Source organism: Telmatherina bonti, assembly GCF_933228915.1.
Source record: "Telmatherina bonti genome assembly, chromosome: 15".
Taxonomy (NCBI): Eukaryota; Metazoa; Chordata; class Actinopteri; order Atheriniformes; family Telmatherinidae; genus Telmatherina; species Telmatherina bonti.
In genome coordinates, this window is record NC_136613.1 from 20,718,877 (window position 1) to 20,743,735 (window position 24,859).

Genomic DNA, 24,859 nt, shown 5'->3' on the forward strand with positions numbered 1-24,859 from the left:
TCTGACCTTTGTAACTTATTGTTGTGTGCACATTGTCTGACTTTCACATAGGAACTGCAAATGTATCAAAAACCAAAATTAGCTCAACAAAAGGAACTAATATCTAATGTTTTTTTTTTTTTTTATATCAAACATTGCAGAGCAAGGATGACTGATTTGGGAGTCATTGTGTTAAAAATATCTTTATTGTGGTGGATTGTGTTTGGGTAAGAGGGATCATTTTGCTGGGCCAGCCCTGTGGGCAACAGATGAGCCAGAGAGACCCGCAAGAGTGTGTGTGTGTGTGTGTGTGTACATATGCATGTGTGCACTCTGCTGCGCTGTAAGCAGAGGAGCCCCGCCAACCAGCCTGCTCCAACTCTGCTCTGCAGACACTCTAGTCCAACAGCTCCTCTCTCCTGTCTGCTTCAGATGATGCCTTGGATTTAACCAACCCATGTGATTGATATGAATAAGACACTGGAGAAAATACATTCTTCTGGAAGCCTTGGACAGAAAGCAGAGCTATTTAAGAGTGAAAGAGGGAATGAGAGTGACTTTACCAGCCCTTCCCTCATCCCGTTGCAGGATCCTTTACTAACACCAAATGCTCAGAAGACCAGAACTAAGCTGTGCAAGGGGAACAGGTAAGGCTTTTTTCCCTTTATGTATACTAGTACAGCAGACACATACTCTTGAGCTACAAACATGATACAAGTACCAGACAGAAATAAATGTTTTGTACTCTACATTCTACAGTATGGACCGCCCTGCAGTTGAATAGCAGTGTTTGCTTTTGCAGGCAGCAGTTAAAAGTGACTATTAGACAGCTGTGGTGTTTGGCAACAGCCTGGATTCAGTTGGGATTAAAGAGCAATACTTGATTCTGTTGGGAGCATTTAAACACCTGAAAATCAAGCACTTGTTGATGTGAATGGATTAGTAATGAAAAGTGAAGAAATTTCCACAGAAAAGTGTCTCTAATCTGCAAGTGGGAAAAGTTTATCTTGTTTTCATCAAACAGAATCAATACAAGATGGTTTAACCTTTCAGTTACAAAACTCCATATTTAATACATTTCACGTCTTAAATGGAGAGTAAACATTTATCCTGGCAAACATTTTATTATAAGCAGTATGTTTTCTTAAGCTGTGGTACTGACTTCAGGCATGTGGTATTTATTGTATTTCAGTTTATGACACAAAGGAATTTGTTCACTTGGTTTTGTTTTATTGCAAAAGAACAAATTCCTCTGTCTGTTCTCTGTCTAATAACTCCTCATATACAGCTCTGTAGTAGTGAAATCAGGGCTGCTCCCATACGCATTATCTGTTGTTTAATCTCAAGTCTGTTGGCGAGTGGGTGTGTCATCAGTTACATCAGAGCAGGATGGATCCATGCAAAGACAGCACTGTGTGCATGTCAGTTTACCACCTGTTCCACTCCTTTGGAGCACAAAGGCTGCAGCAGAATCCTCAAAATGTCAAAGTATGGACTGATTTTGTTGTCCAAAGTGACATACATTTTCTGCTTGACTGGTAACTTTGCTGAGGCGTTGTATGACGATTGTATCCATTTTTGAAGATTGCACATCCTGCTAAACATGTTTGGTAGTTTTTTTAAACCAAAGCATCTAATTTTCAGAATATTATAAGATTGCCGAGCTTCCTTTTAATACAGTTATTCAGGGGCTCTCTCTTGTTTCTGTGCTGTTGTCATGTAGGAGCATTAAAGAGGGAGAGAAGTCCTTGTCTTCCTCTGTTCCAAACCCCTTTCCTGAACTTCTCCCATCGACCTTGTCTCCCTTCGTCTCTGAATGTTTATTACCATGGGCCAAAAGTAGCACAACTCAGGTGAGTGTCCTGTTTGTATTGCATATGGTGCAGATTTGACAAAATAAACCTATTTCTCCAGGGAGCAAATTCACTGACTAAGTTGAACAAAGGCCAGAAAGTCGCTTCAGGAGATTCTTAAAGTGTATGAAAGAATAGACACACACTGTTTGACTTATGATTTGTCTTTAATGTCAGAACATGTTGATGGTTGAACCAGTTGTGTGAGTATGGAAATTAGATGCAGCAAGGAGATAAAAATGCTATGTCAGCCTGCTGAGATAATCTGCATGTTAATGCCTGTGAAATGTCAGGTTAGAACTTGCACACAGTGGTTACTAAACAAGATGAAAATGGAAATTACAAGTGAGGAGTTATAACACTTGTAGATGTTATATCTGAAACTATGTTAACTTCATGGTTTACCCAGGAAATACCTGGCATCATGCCCACAGCTCTTTTGTTTGTTTTAGCACAGGGTGTGTGATTATCCTGCACTGAAAATGGGAAGTTGGTCTACCAGATGCTGCTTAACAAGCCTTCATTCTAAGCGTCTGACTTTTTCATTGCATGAATTATTTATTCACTTTTGCAATCTGCTGTTTGTTAACCCCTACTGGTCATTGAATTTTGCATCACAGTTTTGAAAATCACCACCCAGACTTTCTTTTTAACTTTAACCGTGAACAAAAAATTATGACTAAACAAAAACTAGGTGATAGTCAACCAGCTGATCCGGTACCTGCTTAAACAGCTGTCATGTGATGTTTGCAGCCTTGAAACAATTTGGACTTGAGAGAAGAGCTCTAAAAAGTTAAAATGGTGAACTTCCTGTATAGTTTTTAGTTGACTAGCTAAAAATCAACTGTCTAAAACTTTTTTTTCACAAACAAATTAATTTAATCTATCAGCTTACTGTATATACTATGTTAACATTTTCCTCCTTGACACAAATGACTATTTTAGACAGCAGTATATGTGGCCTATTACAGTAACTCTTAGCTTGTTGAATGGTGCTGCTTTGTCAAAGCTGAAAATGTTTCTAAAACTCTAAAGTGAAGATTTCTTTGGCACCAGAGCTGTGACACACAGCTAGGGCTATTTGACACAGGGAGCTAAGACTGCAATATGACTGAACATCAGGAGCCTTCAAGAATGGTGATGTTTTGTTAGACTTACGCACAGATGCAAAAAAGCAAAACCTGCTTGGTCAGAGTTTTGAAAAAAATCATAGCTTGGCTAAAAAAAATACACCAATAAGAGTGCTAAAAGGGTATAAACGTTGTTACCTTGTGAAGAGACAGGGTATGACAGCTACAGTATCTAGACATGCTAACGGCTCACATTTGCAACTTATTTAAAGGCACAGAAATGCAGAGTGACGGATGCTCAACTGCACTTATCCCCCTGCATTTTGCATCGGGGAGTGAAATGGTAAAGTGTTGCAAGAATTGTTGATTAGAGATGACCTCACCGTTTTGGCAGATGACAAGCCTGCAAACAACATCCTCAAATCATATATCACAGGCGATCCACAGCTGACTGTTGGAGCACAGTCATTATTTTGGAAAGCTAACAATTATGAGTCTGCTTGAGATGTGCAGGGGTTTTGTGAGCGGATTTTGTCCATACATTTTCCAGGGATGTCAAATTAGTTTGGCTTGCCAACCCTGTGACATTTCCTGGATGTGTGTTCCCATACTCTAAGCTTGAGCTGATTTGATGTTTTTTAAGTATCTTTGTGGTGTGTGCGTGTGTTGTGTATTTGAGTGTGTGTTTGTAGCAGCAGGGGACAACACAAACCAATGACTCATTGGAAAGCTTAAAATTACAGAGCCCTGCAATTACCGGCAACTAAGAGCAATGTCGGATTTCTCTGTGCTTATGTGTTGTTGGAGGGGAAAAAAAGAAATCAGGAAGGTTACACTTTTTAAGCTTTTAGTGCTCTCAGTAATAAAAATAAAATTGGTCAAATTGGTATTTGTTCCTTTGCGGGCTTTGTGCTATTATTGCTTGATTATCTGTCTGTCAAGTGTCTCCACTTGATGCACAAAGTCTGGAACAAGCCCTTGTACTGTATTCACTCTTGACTCAAGCACATACATCAGAAAATTAGGGTGATTAACGATTCCCTGTACCCTCTGTCCTAATGCAAAGACAGATTAAGGATTTGCATGGATTTGGCATATCCTCTGATAAGTATGGGTATAGTCTTCAAGTTCTTCGGTGAAGAGGAAAAAGGATACCCAGCTGACCTCAGTCTGAAACAATGTGGTTTCCCTGTAAGCAAATCTTAGAGTGATCTTGCTGATGAGGCCGGAGCCTCATGGGCTTGACAACCTCTCAGTCCATTCCTCAGTGTTCTAGACAAAGGGAATATCTCAGGCTTAACAGCTGTTTTCATGTCACAATCCTTGTGGCACAGGGTTATGACCTCGTTCAGAGGCACTCAAGAAACCAATGACATCATTGTTCCAAATGTGCAGCACTCAGCCCCTCACCCACCATCCCCTCTTGGCCTCTACCGCATCCCATTCCCTTGTTTCTATAATGGAAAGTTGCTCACCAAGCTTCCAAGCCAGCTATTTTGACTGCATGTAATCTTTTCATCAGTCGTCATTATCTGATAACAGTGATCTTCTGCTGGAGAAACTTAGTTTACAAAATGAATAGGCAACAACATGTTATCTCAAAAGATTCTTAAAGTTATTTTGCATTTTAAGAATCTATCATCTCTTTTTCTTGATTGCATCACGTTTGTAGTGTCATACCACAGTACTCTAATAAAACAACCACCAAGCAATGAGTATTGCATTAAATGAACAAGATTTGCTGTTGGTTGCAGATGCCAAGAAAGTAAATTTCTAAATGCGCTTGTATGTGCATTTGATCATGATAAGTCATTTTTTCAGGGCTTGGTTTGAAATGTTAACTCTTTACAGACAGCAGTCTCATACAGTCTGCTTTATCTCTCTAAAAAAGTATGTTTTTATTCACCAAAATGGTCTGAAAATAATTAGGTTTCTTCAGTACTTTGCTGTACATGGTGTTAAAAAAAGATTTTAAGTAATTTGATTGAATTATGTGTTTTATTGTGTGTTGAAATGACACCACAGTGCAAAGTGGTGAAATGGTTCAAACTTTAACTTTTCCAAAAACATCTTTAATTTGTTGGGTCATGCAATGGTCATATGAAAAAGAAAGAAGGAAAAAAAAACCCAGAAAAAAACCATGATACTTTTAAAAATGTATTTCCAGGTGCATTTATTTTAATATGGAAACATCTTAACAGGACCAAATTAGTGGGATGAAGCAAATTCCACACATTCTGCTGTGTAATGCAGCAAGTCACTGTAATCATGTGGTGGAAAAGAAAATGATCAATTTTAACAGTTCTCATATGACACTATACAGAATAAATACAGTACATTTATGAATAAAAAATTAAACTAAAATGCCATGAAAATAAAAACTGCACAATGATTTAGGTAAACAATGCACTTTGTTGTTACACTAACTTCTAAATGGTTGTCAAATGAATCAAACTGCAGTTTTTCTACCTTTCTGGTGGATTATAATTGTTTCTCTCACTGAAAAAAAACACATATCTTTGTTGCACTAGGAACTGATAAGATGTCTCTTATCACTGGAAGTGGTGAATAACTACAAAGCCTCTGATCAGGCCCGGTAAAAACATGTTTCCTGGTTTATTCTAGCCAAAGGTGGATAGCTCTGAGTACATATTCATAACACATTGAGAAAGCATTCATGTCCAGTCAGTCACTGAAGCCCCACTGAAGGACATTTCTCCTTTTACATGAAACCACATGAGGAGCAAAGTTCCACAAAAATGCTTTCTTGCTCAACTGGTCTATGGGAAATTAAATCCAAACTCACACAGTTATTTCAGATTGCCTCTTTTTTCATTTCTGCAGCAATGGTTACCAAAGCATCAGTGACAGTAATGCCGAAAGCCCTGTTGGTCCTGGAAGTTGTCTCTTTACAGGCTAAGTGCTTAGGGTTTTTTATATGCACGTGATGCACGTTGCATCCAGCTGATGCATTATAAGTACTAAAGTCAGTGCTCATTGTAAGCAGGCTTTTCTCAGGGTTTTCTCCAGAGACTAGTAAGACTAAAAATTTGCTTTGAGCTTGATATTTTGTGACTTTGGCAAGTACAAGTGTTGTGACACCCAGCTTTGTAGCATCATAAATCAATGATTTTATGCTTCTTTTGCCTCTTTCATATTGGATATTTTTCCCAACTGACTTAGGAAAGATCAGAAGCAGTTAAAGCATAAGAAATTTAACCACTACAGGTCTCTGAATGTATCCAGGATTTTACAGATACATTAGCTGACTTACTGGTATCCTTGATGGGACATCTGACATTAGTTTGCTTGACTGGCCAATGGAACAAAAAAGTAACTGAATAAAGATGTTTTAGGACATCATAAAACATCAAACTATGGTGTGGTTGAGCCATAACCACATTACATAACACTGATATGACCTTTTCAAACATAAGCCATCTAAAAATTTTGGACCTGAATTCTCTGACCTGATACTCTGCAGTTCAAGTCTTAACCTCCTACACTGCTGCAACCCCAAGTGGGACATGATTGTTCTCTGAGGGCTGTTCCCAAACCCAGATAAATGCAAAGGGTTGCATCAGGAAGAGCATCTGGTGTGAAACTTGTACCAATTCCACTGTGGCAACCCCTTCGGAGGGACACGCCAAATGGTGTTTCTTTTCCAAAGCAGAAACAACAACTCAGCCCATTATTGGACTGATTAGTATTGCTGGATCTCTAAAACAGGTGACAACTTAATTCCCAGTTCCAGATATCCACTAGGTTCAGAATGTAGCGTAATTGGATAGATAGATAGATAGATAGATAGATAGATAGATAGATAGATAGATAGATAGATAGATAGATAGATAGATAGATAGATAGATAGATAGATAGATAGATAGATAGATAGATAGATAAAAGGACTTTATTAATACTAAATTAGAAATGTAGTTGTTGCAGCATCCATGTACATTTGTGCTTTTATAACAAACAGAACAGTATTAAATTAAAATTATCTACAAAATAGTTAAAAGAAGAGGTATATAACAATTACATGTGTAATATGAGACAAATTAAAGGAAAATCTAGTGTCATAAAGATGTGGGCTTTCACAGTGCCTTGCTGCTGAAAGTCTGCTGGAAGCAGATGTTTAATGTTTCAGTAACAGTAGGGATGTTGATAGTGGAGAATGCTGTCAGCTAGGTTAACATCTGATGACTGCCAAAGTCATAGTTGAAGATTAGACAATATTAATGCACTTCAAATAATCTATTGATTGGTTTTATCCAGAAGGAGGTACTGTAATGATCAAATTAGATCATCCTGACCTAAATTTTAAAAAAATATTTGGGAAAAACTCACAACATCTTATAGATCTAAACTGACGTTTCCTTTAAAGGGAACTGAAAACCAGACCAGACGGCCTCACTGTTGGGGTCAAAAGTTCAAGTTTTTCCTTTAATTTGCTACCCATCTGTGCAAGCCAGTGGACCTCTGGCTGCTGTCTTACACTGTCAGAGCCTGCAGGGGGGTCTTGATTGAATCATCTATGGTCAAGGACAATGTGTCTAGAGCTAGCTTTGTTATGGGACTTGTGGAGACTCTGTTATCATTCTGGCTCCATTTATTCCAATTCATTTTAGTTTTGTGATAACTAGCAGCGTCTACATGTCTGCGCTCTCACAAGTTATTGTGCTGTGTTTCCAGATAAAGATGAAGCCTGTTGTGGGAGGCTCTTCTTTCCTTGTCTGTTCTCATGAGTCTAATGAGAGCACGATTGTTCTCTAAATTAAATTCTGTGAAAGTAAATATATTCACAAGTACAAACTGAAGGAGATGAACTATGGATTCATGCATGTTTATAAAAGAGTTAATAAAAAAGCTGACTGTTGACAGTATCTTTTAAAGATTTGAGAAGTTTTGCAATATAGCTTCCTTATCTCTGTGGGCCATGCCTCCAATTACTATAGCTATAGTCCATGTCTTAGGCAATACTGCATGTAAAGAAATCAACTAACAGATTATTTTAAGATTAACCAGAAATTTACCTGTGCCAGAGTGTGGTAAAATGAGCGTGTCTTTGTGGTTTTAAATGTTGAGATAATCTCCATCTTTTTGTGGCTGCACATTCTGCAGTGCATCTAGCATTTAATTTGTATTTCACAAACATTTCTGCACACTGTAAGTTCACATGGCTGCAATCTTCACATGTAGTTCCATAGTTAGAAGCACTGTAATAATGACTTGAAACAAATGAAAGAAGTGAAAAGAGGGGAAAAACATTCCAATGTCATCTGAAGATTTCTGTTTTGAAAAATCAAAGTAATTTCTAAATATATATTCTGGATAACGCCAACTACATCTGAGAAAGATATGACAGATAAAATTACTGAAATGAGAGCAGTGGGTCCAGAAAAAATGTCACAGGAACAGCCCAAAGGGCAGCCTCTTAACTCCCCAGCAATGTGATTGTATCTGTGGGAAAAATGTACAGTCCACAGAAACTACAACACCAATGATCTTTTGCAAACGTTGTGGTACCAAATTCTTTAATATCTTTTGGCCATTAGTTTTCTTTGCCAGGACTCATCGGAACCCTTCACACTGTGTTAAGATTTGGCTGACGGCCATGAGAGTGATCACCATGAAGATGCTGGCCTTTTCATCCAGGGAATTTTCTGCACTCATATCTGGCATCTTGTGCATATTCAGTATTGAACTGAATCAATGTGATGATTTGACGTGATATGTTGAATAATTTAGCTTTAGCTACATTACTATTTCTTAAATGGCAAACAAATAATTAATTGGACTGGTTTTGAAAAAAAAATATTTAAGTGCATAACAATTTATTGAAATATAATTACTGGACCTATTTAGCCCTTGTTATGGACCAACAATCTGTATTCTGCATCTCACCAATCAGCAGCTGGGATAGGTCCCAGCCCCTCCCATGACCCTGAAAAAGATAAAGTGAATATAGAAATTATTTACCTGAATGCAATAAAGTCTGGAACTGACTGGAAAAACCAGAAGCCTATTCTAAATAAAACCAAGTATATCACAATTAACTTAGCAGGTTTGACAAGTTTGTGTTTTATTGCTACAAACTTTTCATTCTTACAAGTTTCACTGTAATGAGTTTCCCATGTGGTCTGACAAGCAATGCCTCTTCTTTTATGCTGCAGTGATGAAGACTGAGACCTGAAAACGTGTGTGGATTTTATGATGCATTGCTGTATATCAGGGTTTTTATTTCTTGTCTCACAACAAAACAGATATCCGATATGGGTTGCAAGTTCTGTCTATGGTAGTGGAACCAGTTTAGGACCATTAATACTCTCCTCCTCCTAGCTCCATCTCTCTCTCTCTCGTTCTCACTCTTGTTGTTTTTGTAATTCTTTCTATATTAATATACAGTCTTCTCACAGGACAGTTTTAACAAAAAGTTACTGGCATGCAGATTAATATACTAACAGATTCTGTTAGGCACACATTTACAGTATAGAGCTGCACAAAAAAAAAGAACCCAACATTTCATTGCATGAACACAAACAGCAGCTCTCGCAGGTTAAAAAGTAACTGACTTACATGGTTCGTACGTGAATTAAACACTCATTCTTGGCGAAACAATTGTGGGTATAATCAAGAAATAATAGCTTTTTAGATACAAATTTAACAGCAGTTTAAACGTATAGGTTTACATGTGCAGGTTTGTGTGGATTTTGCGGTGGGGTTGCGTATGGATTGTCATGTTGAATGGACAAGACTTTCTGCAGCCACTATGAATGCTACAATCATTACCACCAGTCAGTTAATGAATGAATAAATGCAACTCTGGTGCATAAAAGTTGTATAAAAAGAATAAGTCAGTAAAACTGAAATGTTGTGTAATTTTGTGTGGTTTCAGAGAAAATGTTTAAATAAAGTTTCATAAACTGTGCTGGATTTAAAAAGGCCTTTTGTTTTTTGTGTTTTCTGAAATGTTTGTGCGTGTGTGTGTGTGTGTGTGTGTGTGTGTGTGTGTGTGTGTGTGTGTGTGTGTGTGTGTAACTAAAAATAACTCTGTAGTGTCTAGATTCAAAATCCCCAAAAACAAAATGATACATTAAAAACCTTTACCTCCTTTGTTGAAATATTTCTTTTCTTTTTGTTTTACATGATTGCTTTGTGACTTTTATAACCAGTATCGGAGCTTTCTCCGACCTTGTACTGTATATTTCAACTCTGTTCACCATGAGAAAAACCTTTTTCTCCATTGTGTTTGTAGGAGCTCCCTTTCTGAAGGGATAGAAAAGGAAAAAAGGTTTTACATTTTCAAGGACAAAGGAGGAGTTTGTGTTGTGGGGAGGAAACATGACTGAGTTTCTCACACTTGCACTCTGAGGGAGCACACTGGAAAGGATTTCTATAGAATACAGTGGGGTTATTACACAGACATTTAGTCTTAATGGAATTATATTGTAATAATTAGTTATTGATATCATTATAGCTTTAGTCTGTACATTTTTCTTTCCTTCAGTTATTATGCATGGATGTTCATCTGACTGTTAGTTGTGTGTATGAAGCAACAGCATGAATTTCCATGCGAGAAGAGTCACCTTACCTGCCATCACACCTCTTTGTCTGCAGAAGCGGGTAGGAATCTAACATGAAATTTATTCTGTAATATTTCATTGGTAAATTGCTGGCTTCTGCCAATGTTCTAATTTTAGACTGTGCTGTAAATGTCGCCAGATGAGGTCCAAACGCATGTGCATGAATAATGAATATGTTCTTGTTGCTTTTAGAGTACTTTTCCAGGGATATTTTTGTATTTGTTTGAGAGAACCTTTAAATTTACTCGGTTTACTTGAAAATCTTAGCTTATTAGACACATAGAGTAACTGTAATTGATTATCTACATGCTAGCAACAATAGTATTTGGAAGACTATGAGGTAGTTATTTAAAAAAACACGTCATCCTCTTACTATTGCATGAAAGTGACAAATGTAAAAGGTTTGTTCTTGTGCTCCATTTTCTTGTGGTGCATTGTGTGATGTCTAGTGTACACAAATATGAAATATGAAAAAGTCATTTAATTTCTGACTTTTCTATTCAAAACAGTTAATCAATTTAAAGGGTAAATACATTTTTACTTCCCGCAGACACCCCATCGTGCAATTACTTTACTATGGAAAATGTAACTGCAAAGTTTAAATAATTTCATATATTCTCAACCAACAAATGTCAAAAAGTGCTAGCTTATTGTGATTACTACAAAACTCTCCACATCAGACAATAATTTGTAAAGCAGTACTTAATTTCCCAGTTGTCTTATTGTTGTTGACTGACAACATTTGTTTGTTGTTGTAAGTCCTCTCCTGGTATGGCGTTATAACTATTCCGATTTGAATTAATTAAATGAAATGAATGAAAAAATAATTTATTGATGCAAGAAGGAACTAGCAAATTTGTAGTGTTTGTTTTTTCCCCATTAAAAGCAATAAAAGTGAGAAGATGGTAATGCTTTGCTCCGAAGGGTGACGGCTGCTGGCAGGAATGGTCGTTAGCGATGGAGATCATTGTGATCCAGTACTGGTGATAATTCTTGCGATTACTTTCCAGTTAGAACTACAAGTAATGGCAAGTGTTTATGGATGGTGCGGCAGCTGGTAGAACCATTAGATAGGAAGCCTGAATTAAATCTGAAACTGTATGCTTTCTAGTAGCACGACAGTGGAGAAATAGGAAAACATCTCTGGTTTTCTTATTCAAGGCTGAAAACCAGCTTCTCGTCACTACCCGGTGACAGTCACAGCTGTGGAGGTGCACTTCAAGGTTTAACCTTAAGAAGCTAATTGGTAAAATGGCACACACTGTCCTGTCCTTGAGATAAGAAGGTCCAATAGAAGAGTTTATGTTCAATGAGACTATATTTAGTGCTGAATAGAAAGTATTTGGATTTACTCTGCCATGTCAAGACTAGCTTTACAGCACGTAATGTTCTGTTGCTCAGCCCCCTGTTTCACCCCTCACCTCTGTGGTACAGCTCTTCAGATAAGCACTTTGGTTAGTATAAAATTTTATGTGGCTTGGTTTAGATGCTGTTTCCACAGAAACTTTTACAGAATCTTTACTGGTTAATAACAGTTTGATATGAGTAAGTAGGTAAACAGCAAATATACATTCAACATAATTAGGGTTATAATATAAATCATATTTAATGTTATTTAAACATGATTTGTATAATTTAGGTAGATTTCCAGAACAGTTTATATTTCAAACTTTTATATATATTTAATTATATATACACACCTAAAAACAACAACAAAAAAGTAATGTATACTTTTTTATTTTATAACTCAATGTAATAATAATCTGCGATGGACTGGCGAGCTGTCCAGGGTGTACCCTGCCTGTCACCCAAAGCCAGCTGGGATAGGCTCCAGCTTCCCCGCGACCCTGAATTGGAATAAGCGGTTCGGAAAATGAATGAATGAATGAATGTAATAATAATTGGTTCACCTTGTTTTAGCCTCCATTTTTCTAAAAAATTCACATAGCAAATTTATCATTATGTTTTTGGTTGTAAACTCATCTTTTAACTCAAACTAATATGACCAGTGTTCTAATTATTATTTAAATAGTAGTTTCAATCTATGATGGACGGGTGAGACCATGTTATCCTTTTGACCATTCACTGGAAAGGTCAACAAATAAAAACGAAAATACTATGCTTAATGTTCAAATTATTTTTGTGGCACTAAACTCTGTGGAGCCTAATTTAGCTTGTGTTGCCCTGATATGCTACAACAGAGAATGATCTTTGGATGGTGGATTTCTGAGAATGTTTTATATTAATAATGAACGCCACAGGTCTTTGAATGTACATGTTCATGACAAATTTGGATTTTTCTCAATGTCTTTTTGCCAGTTCCTCTGAACATAGAGCCTCTTCAGAATTGCCAATCTTTCCATACACAGTCACATAAATTAAACCGCGCTGTTCTTATGCTGCAGTCCCTCTATTATATGACAATATGTATCATTATAACATCAAAAGTAAATAGTTAGTTGGATTTGTCAAGCAAAGCAATGATTATATGCAACAGTCATGTTAATGTTTCACAAAGGGTTGCTTTCCCGCTTATAATCTGACTCTGCAGCAGGTGAAATACGATGCCCAAATTATTTAATTAGATCAATTCTGAGGAAGCCACATCTGCTTAAGAAGCTCAGCTTAAGCCCACGATGAAGTCATCATCATTAGTACAGCAAATACCGATCTTTCATGGGAGATTACAATATTTTACCTGGTTTATGCATGCTTTCATTTGCTGTTATCATTCTTTATTTGATCAATTTTGAGGTGCGATGCTGACTAAGTTACACACTGGAAGGTGCCTGTTAAATGCAAGCGCTCGCATTTGCTAGATATCTGCGGCTTTTGTGAGGCTACATGCAGATTGATTTAACACTAAATGCTTTGCACTAAAAGGTGATGTCATCTTTGGAGGTATCTATTTTCTGAAAGCTCCTTGGGGGCTCAAACCTTAGCCCTGTTGAAGAGTTCTAACCTGTCTCCAGATAAAATCAAGCTTTTCTAGTCTAGCCATAACAGCAGCAGCAAATTGGTCTGAGCTGCTCCCCCCTTTCCTTTATACCCATTTGTGCCAACTTTAGACTGAGTTAACTCAGCTAAAATTACATGTGGCCAGCACCTTTAAGCTCTTGCAAGGTATTATGTAAGATATCTGCTTGGTATAAGTGTAGGAATCTGAATAGAGGGGGGCTGGAGTCATGCAACACTCTCCCTTCACTAAATTGTGAATGAGCATTATGATCTGTGGCATCTGGACTCTTAGCAGCAGGGAAAGGAAGCAGGCGATTTGATAGAAAGTCCTAATGATGTGGAATATGTGATATGTGTGGTGAGGATAAAATGGTGCAAAGAAACAGTTTTCTCATACACCTCCTTTCAGCTTTAGATTCAGAGGTCTCTCTGGGTGATAATTACTGTACTCTCTGGGGGATGGGGATGTTGGGGGCATTATGTAATGTACCTCACAATGGCTCTTCTTTGCAATGCAATGTACTCAGACATGTCTGGGGGTAATTTTATCAGCTGAAAGGTGTTTGAAAGTTTGGTACAGCCACATTAGTGGACGACATCTGTGAATATATATATATATATATATATATATATATATATATATATATATATATATATATATATATATATATATATATATATATATATATATGAATATACTGTATAATAAATATACATATATTCATATTTTTAATTCTTAACAACCAAAAGTTTCAAATGTTATTTTACTATTGCAACAAAGAATTGCTTCTTGGCTGTTATATGTGTCAGACTGTTCAGTTATAAGGGTGTCCTGCCATGCTGCATTGTTGTTCATTAGTTGTTTCTGTTTTAGGTCATTAAAGTTTATAATGACGATAATACCAGCAAAGCTGTAGAGGTTCCAACTGATGTCACTGCCCGGGATATATGCCAGCTGTTTATATTGAAGAATCATTGCAATGATGATCATAGCTGGACTCTTTTTGAGCACCTCACACATCTGGGAATAGGTAAGAAGTTTTTTTTTTCTCCGTAGCTTGTTGTACATTCTGTAGTCTGTGAAATGAGAAAGTAACCAAAGCCTAAGGTCAGCTTTAGTACCTGAAGGGGTCTTATTAGTAGACTCCAGTATAACGTTGCAAAGGCTCAGAGTTAAATGGTTCCTTGTACATGCTGTTTGATAAAAACTGTAGTGTGGGTGTTACTGTTACGTTTTTTCTTTCTGTCAGATTTACCACACTTCAACATGGCCTTTGCAAAGATGGTGTTTTCGAAATAAACTGAGTTTTTCCCTCATAGATGGCCAGTTTTTCCTCTGTCACAAATGCACCTATGGAATATGTAGAAACTTCAGATATGAAATTGTTGTTTTAATGCTTCGAAGATAATGTGCTACTAGATTGGAGCTTTTAAAGTGAAAGATATTTTGTCCACTATGAATGAAAGTGGCAGTCATATGGTCACACGCAGACAGCATGTTGCACACACCCTGACAGGCTGCATGCAGGAGAGGAAGAGGCAAAGTGAATATATGGGACCACTTATTAAATGAAATTGAGTAGAATAGATTTGAATATATTGCAATATATAGTATTGTGTGTGTGTGTGTGTTTTTAAAAAAAAAATCCATTTGTCTAAATAAATAACTGGTGAAGTATTGGATTTCTTTCCTCTTTTAATTCACAGTGACTCCATGCACAATATTTTTATTCGGTTTTGTCTGTACTTTTAATTTATAAATGTTAATGGTTGAAAACATATAAAAAAATGTTTTCACTGAGAGTCTTAGAGATTACTCTCGACAAGGGATCCATTGTATTAAAAGACCTCTGATTTACAGCTTCCATCATCACCTCCCATATCTTTATTAGTTATTTTGGCCAGTTGAAGTAGGGAGACATGGGAAGTTGACACCATATCTCCATCCATGCACTGTAATGAAAGGTTAATGATTAAACTCTTTGCCTTGAAGTTAAGCAATCCAACTTTTGCCAGGAAATATTTTGTTGAGGTCACTCATTGCAAGGACATCTAAATCTTTGACTTCAATTTTTGCAATAAACACGATTCTTAGCAGAGGTGTATAAAGTAGAAGTAGAAAGTGGAAGTCCTGTCTGGCAGCTCTTTTCAACCAGTCACTAAAGCAGGTGAATTATATGAGCTCAGCTCCACAGCAAGGTTGATGAGTCTGTTAGGAAAAACACTTGTTCTAAATGCATCGGTAGATCCAAAACAATGGCAGGACTTCTACTTCATTATTACTTCTACTTTATACACCTCTGATTCTTTGTGATTAGTTTTAGAGCACTGCAACAGAGCTTAACCTTTTATTTACCTTCTTTGTCCATGCTCTTTGTAGAGAGAACCATTGAGGATCATGAGTCTGTCATGGAGGTGCTATCAGGTGGGGGCATGGACACAGACAACCGGCTATATTTCAGGAAGAATTATGCTAAATATGAATTCTTCAGGAAACCCCTGGTGAGATGATGATTAACCCTTTTTAAACATATCCACTTGTAGTCCTAAATTGTGCTGTTTACGAAAGTTAAAGTGTGGTGTGAGAACAGATGTTATCTTCATTTTCATAGGACTTTTTCCCAGATCACATGGTCTCTATATGCAGTGAAACCAACGGCATGGTGGATCAATCTGAACTTATAGAGGTATATAGTTATGTCTGTTGACCCTAAGTTCTGTGTGTATTTGAGAAGCAATAGTTTCCTGAGCCAGTCCAAAATTTATTTTCTCCAAACAGACCTTTCTAAAATCCAGCACTTGTCCAGAGATCCATGGGTACCTCCATGCCAAAGAGCAAAGCAGGAAGTCTTGGAAGAAGTTTTATTTTGTCTTGCGCAGATCGGGGCTTTATTTCTCCAGCAAGGGGACTTCCAAGGTTAGAAAAACACAGAAGATTTTCTACAGAATATTGTATTTATTTTTGCCTCTAGTAATTTACTGGAATGTGGATCTCTTAGATTACATGATTAATATGTTGAATAAAAAACAAAAAAAACAAAAAAAAAACATAAAACATGAAAGTTCTTCCAGTCCTTTCAGATTCATCATGTGCATACATCACAGGCATGTTGTGAAAGGGCAATGGAATGGGTTGGGCTTGATTTTCCTCAGGTCAGCTGGCACAGCAGCCAGGCAGAAACAGTACTCTCAACGCTGCTGTCAAGTGAAGCTTATACCTGGGCACCGGCCATGCCAGCACAACCACATTTCAACTGCTTTCATTTCCAGAAACAGTAGAGCTTTTGTTGTGCAGTGGAGCAAAGGTAGGCTCTGGAATGGCGCCTGCTTTTAGTCCAACATATTTACTATTCATCTGGTGTCTTGGTCAAACACATTGGTAGTCAGTCAGCAGCACAGTCACTAATAGCTGAGGCATTACTTTAAATAAGGAAGTAGACACAGTGTGTCACATGAGAGAAGAACAATGGGAGTCTTTGAGCTTTTTATTTTCTTGGAGTTATCTTTGGCACAATATGGTTATTGATGTGTGAATTTATCTGTAAATCTTTTATTGGATTTCTTAGCTAACTAGAGCTAGAATGACTAAAAAAAAAAAAAAAAAAAGCTATTTTAGAATAAAAATGAACAGCTTCATTTAAATTTGCTGCCTTTGATATTTGTTGCACCATCATCAATTTTAATTAAATACAAATTGATATGGAATGTACTATATATATATATATATATATATATATATATATATATATATATATATATATATATATATATATATATATATATATATATATATATATATATAAGAATGGTTATCATCAGTTTTATAAAAGAAAATTAATTTTTTCTGCCTTATGCCATCAGTTCTGCCTTTCTTACTTAGTCAAGATACCATAAATTAAAATGAGGACCTCACTTACCAACATATACATCTTGTGATCTGACATGTTTGTGTCACAATGGCAGCTCCCGCATTGCACACCAGTTTTTAAATCATTGAATTTATTTGTTTTATAGATTTAGCTCAATCTTGTGTTATATTATCACCTCTCTTTGTTCCACAGGACCCAAGGCATCTCCAGTTCTTTGCTGAATTTAGTTACAGTGATGTCTATAGTGTGTTATCGGCCAAAAAACTACATGGAGCGCCCACAGAGTTTGCCTTCTGTGTCAAGGTACTTTTGGTTTTCTTTAAGTAGTGCTCACAGGAATTGTTACTATAAAAGATGGTTGTTTAAACTGTGCAGAAGAAGCAGAACTTAGATGATGACTTACAACATTGGAACTGTTTTGTCTGCTTGTAACTTCCTGTCCCAGTCTACAAAGAGCAGTTCAGCTCGAGACTTGAAGCTGCTGTGTGCGGATGATGAGCAGACCAAGACCTGCTGGATCACAGCCATGCGCTTGTTAAAGGTTGGCTTGCTGATGAATAACTCTGGGTGATATCTGAGAGGAGGAATGCTGAGTCAGTGCTAGAATCAGATTTAGCTTTTGTGAGGAGGTCAAGGGAAACTATTGAGTGATGCTGGATTAGCCCTCCCACTCTTGATGGAGGCAGCATGTGTTCATTGTCTGGATATCAGATGAAACAGTCAAAGCATTAGTCACTGATGCTAGCCCATAAATAAAAATACTGTGCACCACAAATGTCTATTTTTTTGTCTGCCCCTTTTTGGTTCGTAACACTGCTACTTTGAAAGGATGTTACGTTTAACAAGTAGTGAATAAAAAAGATTTATGTTGACCTCATTTTATGTTTCAGTTTGGAATGCAGCTTTACAAAAATTTCATTCAGCCACATCAGAAGCAGAAAGCCTCACCAATGGTAAGCAGAAGCTGTTGCTGTTATGTAACTATGCCACTATTTATGGAAATTTGAAACTACAAACACACATACACACACACACACAAAATCAAGATTCAGTATGGAACATTAACCAAGCTCTTATTTGCTTTATCACCACTGTGTCAGTGAATTTGGCAAGAATGAATTTAACATTGATTCAAATAATGTCCATAAGCCAACTATGAGTTAAACACTTTGAAGTAATGAACCCATTATAATAACATATTTTTATCTTTTCTTAAACCCTTGATCTTCGGCTCTGTGCAACATGTTGAAAGAAGCTGTGACAGAACGAAATGTGACAGGCCAGTCAAGCACATTAACTAGTATGAAGCCACACTGTGAACTGCAGAAGGTGGTTTATAACTGTAACCAAAATATGCAACATCTTCTCTGAAAGACTCATCTCATAAACGGGAGCATATTTTGCTATCAACTGTTTACATATCGCTCAGAAGTGATGTTATCTCTCCAAATGTGCAAGCTGCATCTTACATACATACTAATTCGCCTCATTCAATCAGAAAAACTGACTTTTGAAAAGAGCTCTGATAACAAGACAAATAGTCCTCTTTAGTCATGAAGATGGAATAACAATTTATTAGAAATAAAACAGTTTTCCACTCTGCCTTAGTCCATTTTAATAGAGCTTTGGCCGATAGAGGGCAGGCATGTTTCTGGATCGTACTCAAATATGGCTTTTTCATTGTATGATAGTATTTTCATGGACGGCACAGTGAACTCTGTTTATGGACATTAATTTCTGGAAGTGTTCCTAAGCCCATGCAGGAATTTCCACGACAGAATTCAGTCTGTTTTAAATGCAGTGCCATGTAAGGGCCTGAAGAGAAGGGATATTCAATACCATTTTTTTTTCAAACTGTGTCACTTGTGCACAAAGATACCTCCTCATTCTTTGACTCTTTTGATGATATGATGTAGTAGAGGATAGAATAGTCAGTCTTAGCAATTTAACATTGAGAAACATTTTTTGAAACAGTTTTACAATTTGTAGTTTTGTTGTAAAACAAAAAGTCTTAGTTTCTTCATTCGTTCCTTTTTAGTATCACAGACTTTTCCCGCTTTTAATCCACTTATCCCCACCTTTTTGAGACGTTTTGTTGTCATCATATTCAGATGAAGCTAATGCATTTGTCATATGTCTTCATTTGGATGTTTTCTGTGTTCTGTTGTAAATAAAATACTGGTTTATAAGATTTATAAATCATAGAATTCTGTTTTCATTTACATATTACATAGAAATACATGAGTATTTTGGAGGCAAAATATCTGTTTGATCTGAGGAGAATTTTAAAATTGACCCCCAACACACAGAATGAAGGGGGCGATGATCAAGGGAAAGACACCACAAGGACAGGGGGGGAAAGTTTGATTTAAGAAAACCTTAACTAGGGACATCGGAATTTTTTTAATGACAATGTACTAAAATCAGAGACAGTTCTGATTGAAGTCCATTGCAGTCATAAGTGGTATAACTCTTTAAGGGAGCTTTACATTGGCCTTACTTTTAATGGCAAGAGCCTATTTCTATTTTTAAACAACACAGCATATGATGAAGCCTTTTTAAAATGAATAAATTTCTTTCTTTTTTTGCCCTTCCTTTCTCCCCAGTTCTTTCATTCATCAACTTTTTTTTTTTTTTAATGAATTCAGATGAATCCAGCTATTAGGCAAAAAAAAAAAGAAAAAAAAAAAAAAAAGAAAAAGATGAATCAAAAGCAGGAAAAAAATACACCAAACTAAAGAGTGATGAACTGATAATTAGTTATAAGACTTAATTATTAAACATGATTGAACATTTAGCTAAAAAAGGGAGCAGATCAAATTAAAACAAGAGTGAAGTGGACCAAACTGGACATAAATAAACTTTATAATAAATGTATATGCAGCTTTGTTTCACATGGAAATTTAAGTGCATGCTTGCTAAATGTGTTATTTGTTCAATGTATCATTACACCTTTATGAGCTGGTAATATGTGTACTGCCTTCCATCAAAACAAATTGAATCATGGTATCTTTAAAAGGCCATTTCTGTTTGTTTAAAATAAGACAAGCCAGAACATAGCGGTGAAGTGATATCACTGCATAGGACAAATGAGACACCTTCAGCATGGTGATGTAGATTTCATGTCCCAGAATAGCCTCAGACTCTACTGAGGGAGCAAATGCAATCTATTTATGGGTTATGGACATGTTCATGAACTGCTTGCTTTCTAAAAATACACAGTGATCAGCTGCTCTCACATTTAACAGCTCATCACCTCTACTCTGAGAGAGTCATATGTGACCGACAGCCTTGCCAGGAGGCTTAGGGGCAAAGATATAAGAGCCCATAAGTCAGCCAGATGAAGGGCCTGGATACTCTGGTAAATGTGGCATAATTTGCCAAATACTGTAAGCTAATATGAGAGGAAATTTGCCTCATTAATCTCAATAAAAACAAAGGCCATAATCAAGGTTGATCAATGTATTTAAACTAAAATGTGAATATTCAAATCATTAGAAATGGACAAACTTCATATAATGAGATTTGTCATTAAACAAGTATATCAATGAATCAAGCACTTGTTTCAGTTGTAGGAATGATAGCTGGTAGAGCAATGAGTGTGGTCATTTAAAAGCTTTGAGGTAATCCTGATAAGAAGAATTTTCTTGAGCGTGCGTGCACTTATTCAGCGCCACTCACACTATGACAGCTTAACGGGCTAAAATGTGCCTGTGTGTCATTCTTTCCAAAGCCAGTTTAATCCCTTTTCAATGGAGTTTTCTGTCTGGAATCGTCTAGAAATGACAAAGACAGAGTCACATCATGCAGACACTAGATGGCAATATAGTGCAGCAAAAGTCAGTCTCCTTCCCTTTCAGTCTACAAAGGAAAGTGAACAAAAACATAGATGAATCTTAACCATTTCACAGGATGATAAATATGTTAATCTTTTTTTTTTTCCCCTATAAACAAGGACATCTCAGAGTAAAATTTTTGTTTTTTTGCTTTTTTCTGACATATAGACCAGCCTCTGTTAACAGTGTGTGATAATTTTCCCGTTTCAGAGAAGCATCTCAGAAAACTCACTTGTGGCCATGGATTTTTCTGGCCAAAAGACTCGAGTGATTGAGAACCCGTCTGAGGCACTGTCTGTGGCTGTAGAGGAAGGCCTGTCATGGCGAGTAAGTCAAGGGTTTTCTCACAAACCATTTTATTTACCAGTTACAAACTTATTTATATGCTATAAATAAGCAAAACAGGATCAAATTAAGGCTTAAAAGAAGTCATGTCTTTTAGTAACAACAACTCTGCTGTTCCATCCTTTGAAATCATTAAATTGCTTCGGAAAATATCTTGAAAGTTAACATGCTACAAGGCATAACCAGGGGAAGAGAAATGCATAACAAAATATTTTTTAATAAATACCTAAATAGATTTAAAAAAAAAAAAAAAAAAAAAAAAAACCTGCTTTACACAGTCTACATAGCATCAACAATTCAGATCAATAAAGAAACCATAAACCCAGCTAAGTATTAACACTACATCCATTAACTCTATGGTTATAACTCATTTCTCCCACAGAAGAAAAGCTGCCATCGTTTGAGTGGCCATGGGAGTACAACATCTGCACAGAGCTCCATACAAAACATAGGTTTGTGAGATTTTACTTTGGTTTCTATAAGTCACAACTATAAGAGAATTCATAACACACTGTCTGTGTGCTTTAGCAATTCACACGGCCCAGTCGTGGTTTCACGGTAAACTGTCTCGAGAGGAAGCTCAGCGACTTATTGCTCAGCAGGGTCTCATTGATGGGTAGGTTCTATTCTTTTCTGAACTATAAGGACCACTTGGCTGCAAGCATTTATAGAAGGTCCTGTGTCTTCCATAAGAAAGACAAACCTAGTAGCACCTGTATGATGTTTATTTTGCACATTTTTGGTAAATAAAACCTTAAAATGAATTGATATTTACTAGATATAATTAAAAAAAACAAAAAACAAAACAAAACAAAACAAAAAAAACAAATAAAACAGAGAAATTATATTATTTCACTCTCTACATATTTGTGAAAAAATGTTTTTACACATATTTAAACTGCAAGAAGGAATGAAGACTTTTTCTTCTGTTTTAGAGTGTTTCTTCTGAGGGACAGCCAAAGCAATCCCAAGACGTTTGTTCTGTCCCTGTGCCATTTACAGAAAGTCAAACACTTTCAGATCTTACCAGTAAGTACATTAAACTTTTGAATATCCTGTACTGTAGTGTCCAAATATTTTAGGCTCTAATAGTTAAGTGAAGATGCTTTTAGAAATAAAGTCATGAAGACTTTGTTTTAATTCAATTACCTTAATATTAAGAGTAATAACCTAAATGATACAATTATTTGTCTTTAAATTCATCTAAAGTTACAGTATTTTAAAAGTTCTCTGCAGGTAGTTTTTTTTTTCTCCTACCAAACTTTGCAGAAAACTTGCCAGAGATTGAATGTGGATTTAGGCTGTCTTTTCATTTAATCCCAGGCAGACTCAGTGACATATACATCAACGGTAGTGGGACTCCTTGTTCTTGCTGCTCAGCACAGGTCTTTATAAATCTGGCTGCATGTTTGAAGTCATTGTAATGTACTGTACAGTGAATCTGGGATGGATTAGATCAGATCCCCTGATGAAATTCCTTGAATGAGCCAAAAATCTAAAGTAACTAAAACTTCTGCACAAAACTGAACAGTTTTAATATGTTTTTCAAGTCTGTCTCTTCATGACAACATGCAAATGCACTGTAGCAGACAGATACGGATTATAATTAAAGAAAATGTGACCTGCAGGCAATGTGAGAATAGCGACATGTGAAGGCACACATGACGGTGATGGACCATCTGTAAAAAGAATGTTTTTAGTTAGAGTAATGATGCTTTTCTAACCGAGTGATGGTACAGACAAGTGGCAGTAGCCACATTTCACTGTAACCTGCTGTTTTCAGAAGTAAACATGGCAGTCTGGAATAATAGATTGTCATGTTGTAAAAACTGCTACATGATCCTGAAGTAATACAAAAACACATTCAAGTAAAAGTTTGATTATATTTGTTTTGTGTGGGTTTGCATACATGTATGTGCATGTTTCTATGGTCTGTAGGTGGATGATGAAGGCGAGTTGTTCTACAGCTTGGATGATGACCACACACGGTTTACTGACTTGATCCAATTGGTGGAGTTTTACCAACTAAATCGTGGGATTCTTCCCTGCAAGCTGAAGCACCACTGTACTCGGATTACTCTGTGAACTGGAACCCAAGAGACCCAGAGGGATTACGTGCATCTTAACTCCAGGTTCTTGTGGACAACATCCTTGTGTTCCCATGTCTTGAAGAGGAACAACTGACAGACAGTGGATTTCATTATGTGGAGCAATAAACTTTATGATAATTGACTACTGCTGGGTCTGTACATGATTGCAGTAAGTCTGTTTGCAAAGTGAAAACCTGAATTTTTATCATGCATTTGTGAAGCTGGATATGTTCTTAAAACAGTTTAGCTGACAGCCAAAGAATCGTTGTATCAGTACGTATCTCAGGTGGAATTTCATAAGTCTAAATCATTACAAATGAATATCACTTAGATCTGTCAAAGCTAAAGATGGTTTAATCCAACAAGAACATGTCTGTTTAGTACAGGGGTATCCAGGGGTGTTCTTAAGGGCTGCTGTCTTGCAGCTCTTGGATGTTTCCTGCTGCAGCACACCTGAATCAGATTGATGGGTCAGGATGATCGGTCAGAACTTGACGACAAACAGTTGAGGAGAGACATTTAATCAGGTCTGTTGGATCAGGGAGCCAACTCAAACCTGCAGGATTACGGCCCTTGAGGACCGAAGCTGGACTCCCCTGGTTTAGTTGTAATTGCATCATGCTGGAAACAGCAACACATGACACCTCCATTCTGTTTGACTTCCATTCAAGTAAGCTATTTTACTGTTTATTTTGAGTCATGTTCTTTTTTTTTTTTTTTTTTTTTTTTTAAAAGATCAGGTATCTGTATTGAAAATGTTTTCTCTCCATTTGAGAGACAAATGACCTCTCAGGGAGTGTCATTGCATGACCGGTAGCCAAACTGAGAAAAGAAGAAAAGAGGGAAAGAAAGCTGCAGAAGTGACACACAGTCTCACCAGCCAGCACTGTGCATTTGTTTAAAGTGAATGTGATTAAATGAAACGTTTGTATCCATGCAATTACATTCGAGTTTGCTCTACAACAGGAGCAATGGAGTATTTTTCAAAAACTGTACATGTACATTAGTGAGAAAAAAAAAACAACAACTTGTAAATCACTTTAAATATATTGGAATTATTTGTATAATAAAATTAAATTTTTGTATTTTCCTGAGATTTGGGAGTTTAGTCTGCAACATGTAACTGCAACTGTAACCATGTTACGGTGTAGGCTGTAACATGGTTACATTTGATTGGTTACTGCCACTGATGTTTTATCCACAGTGTGGATATGATTTTGTGGCACTGTTGTGCCACAAAACCATGGCACAACTTAAAAACCTTAATAAAAACCAT

General features: G+C 36.7%; 1 protein-coding gene across 1 annotated transcript; it reads left to right on the forward strand.

The window, feature by feature from the left end:
- Nucleotides 1–447: 447 nt before the first annotated feature.
- Nucleotides 448–24,468, forward strand: grb14 (growth factor receptor-bound protein 14; the record flags this gene model as incomplete). The annotated part of the gene is made up of 14 exons (XM_079254414.1): nt 448–626; nt 1,703–1,832; nt 14,318–14,474; nt 15,824–15,945; nt 16,056–16,130; nt 16,223–16,360; nt 17,505–17,615; nt 17,758–17,853; nt 18,203–18,265; nt 21,359–21,475; nt 21,876–21,945; nt 22,022–22,109; nt 22,429–22,522; nt 23,432–24,468. The coding sequence occupies 14 exons, from the start codon at nt 448–450 to the stop codon at nt 23,576–23,578; spliced, it is 1,587 nt and encodes a 528-aa protein (XP_079110540.1). The 3' UTR covers nt 23,579–24,468.
- Between the last annotated feature and the right edge of the window lie 391 nt (nt 24,469–24,859).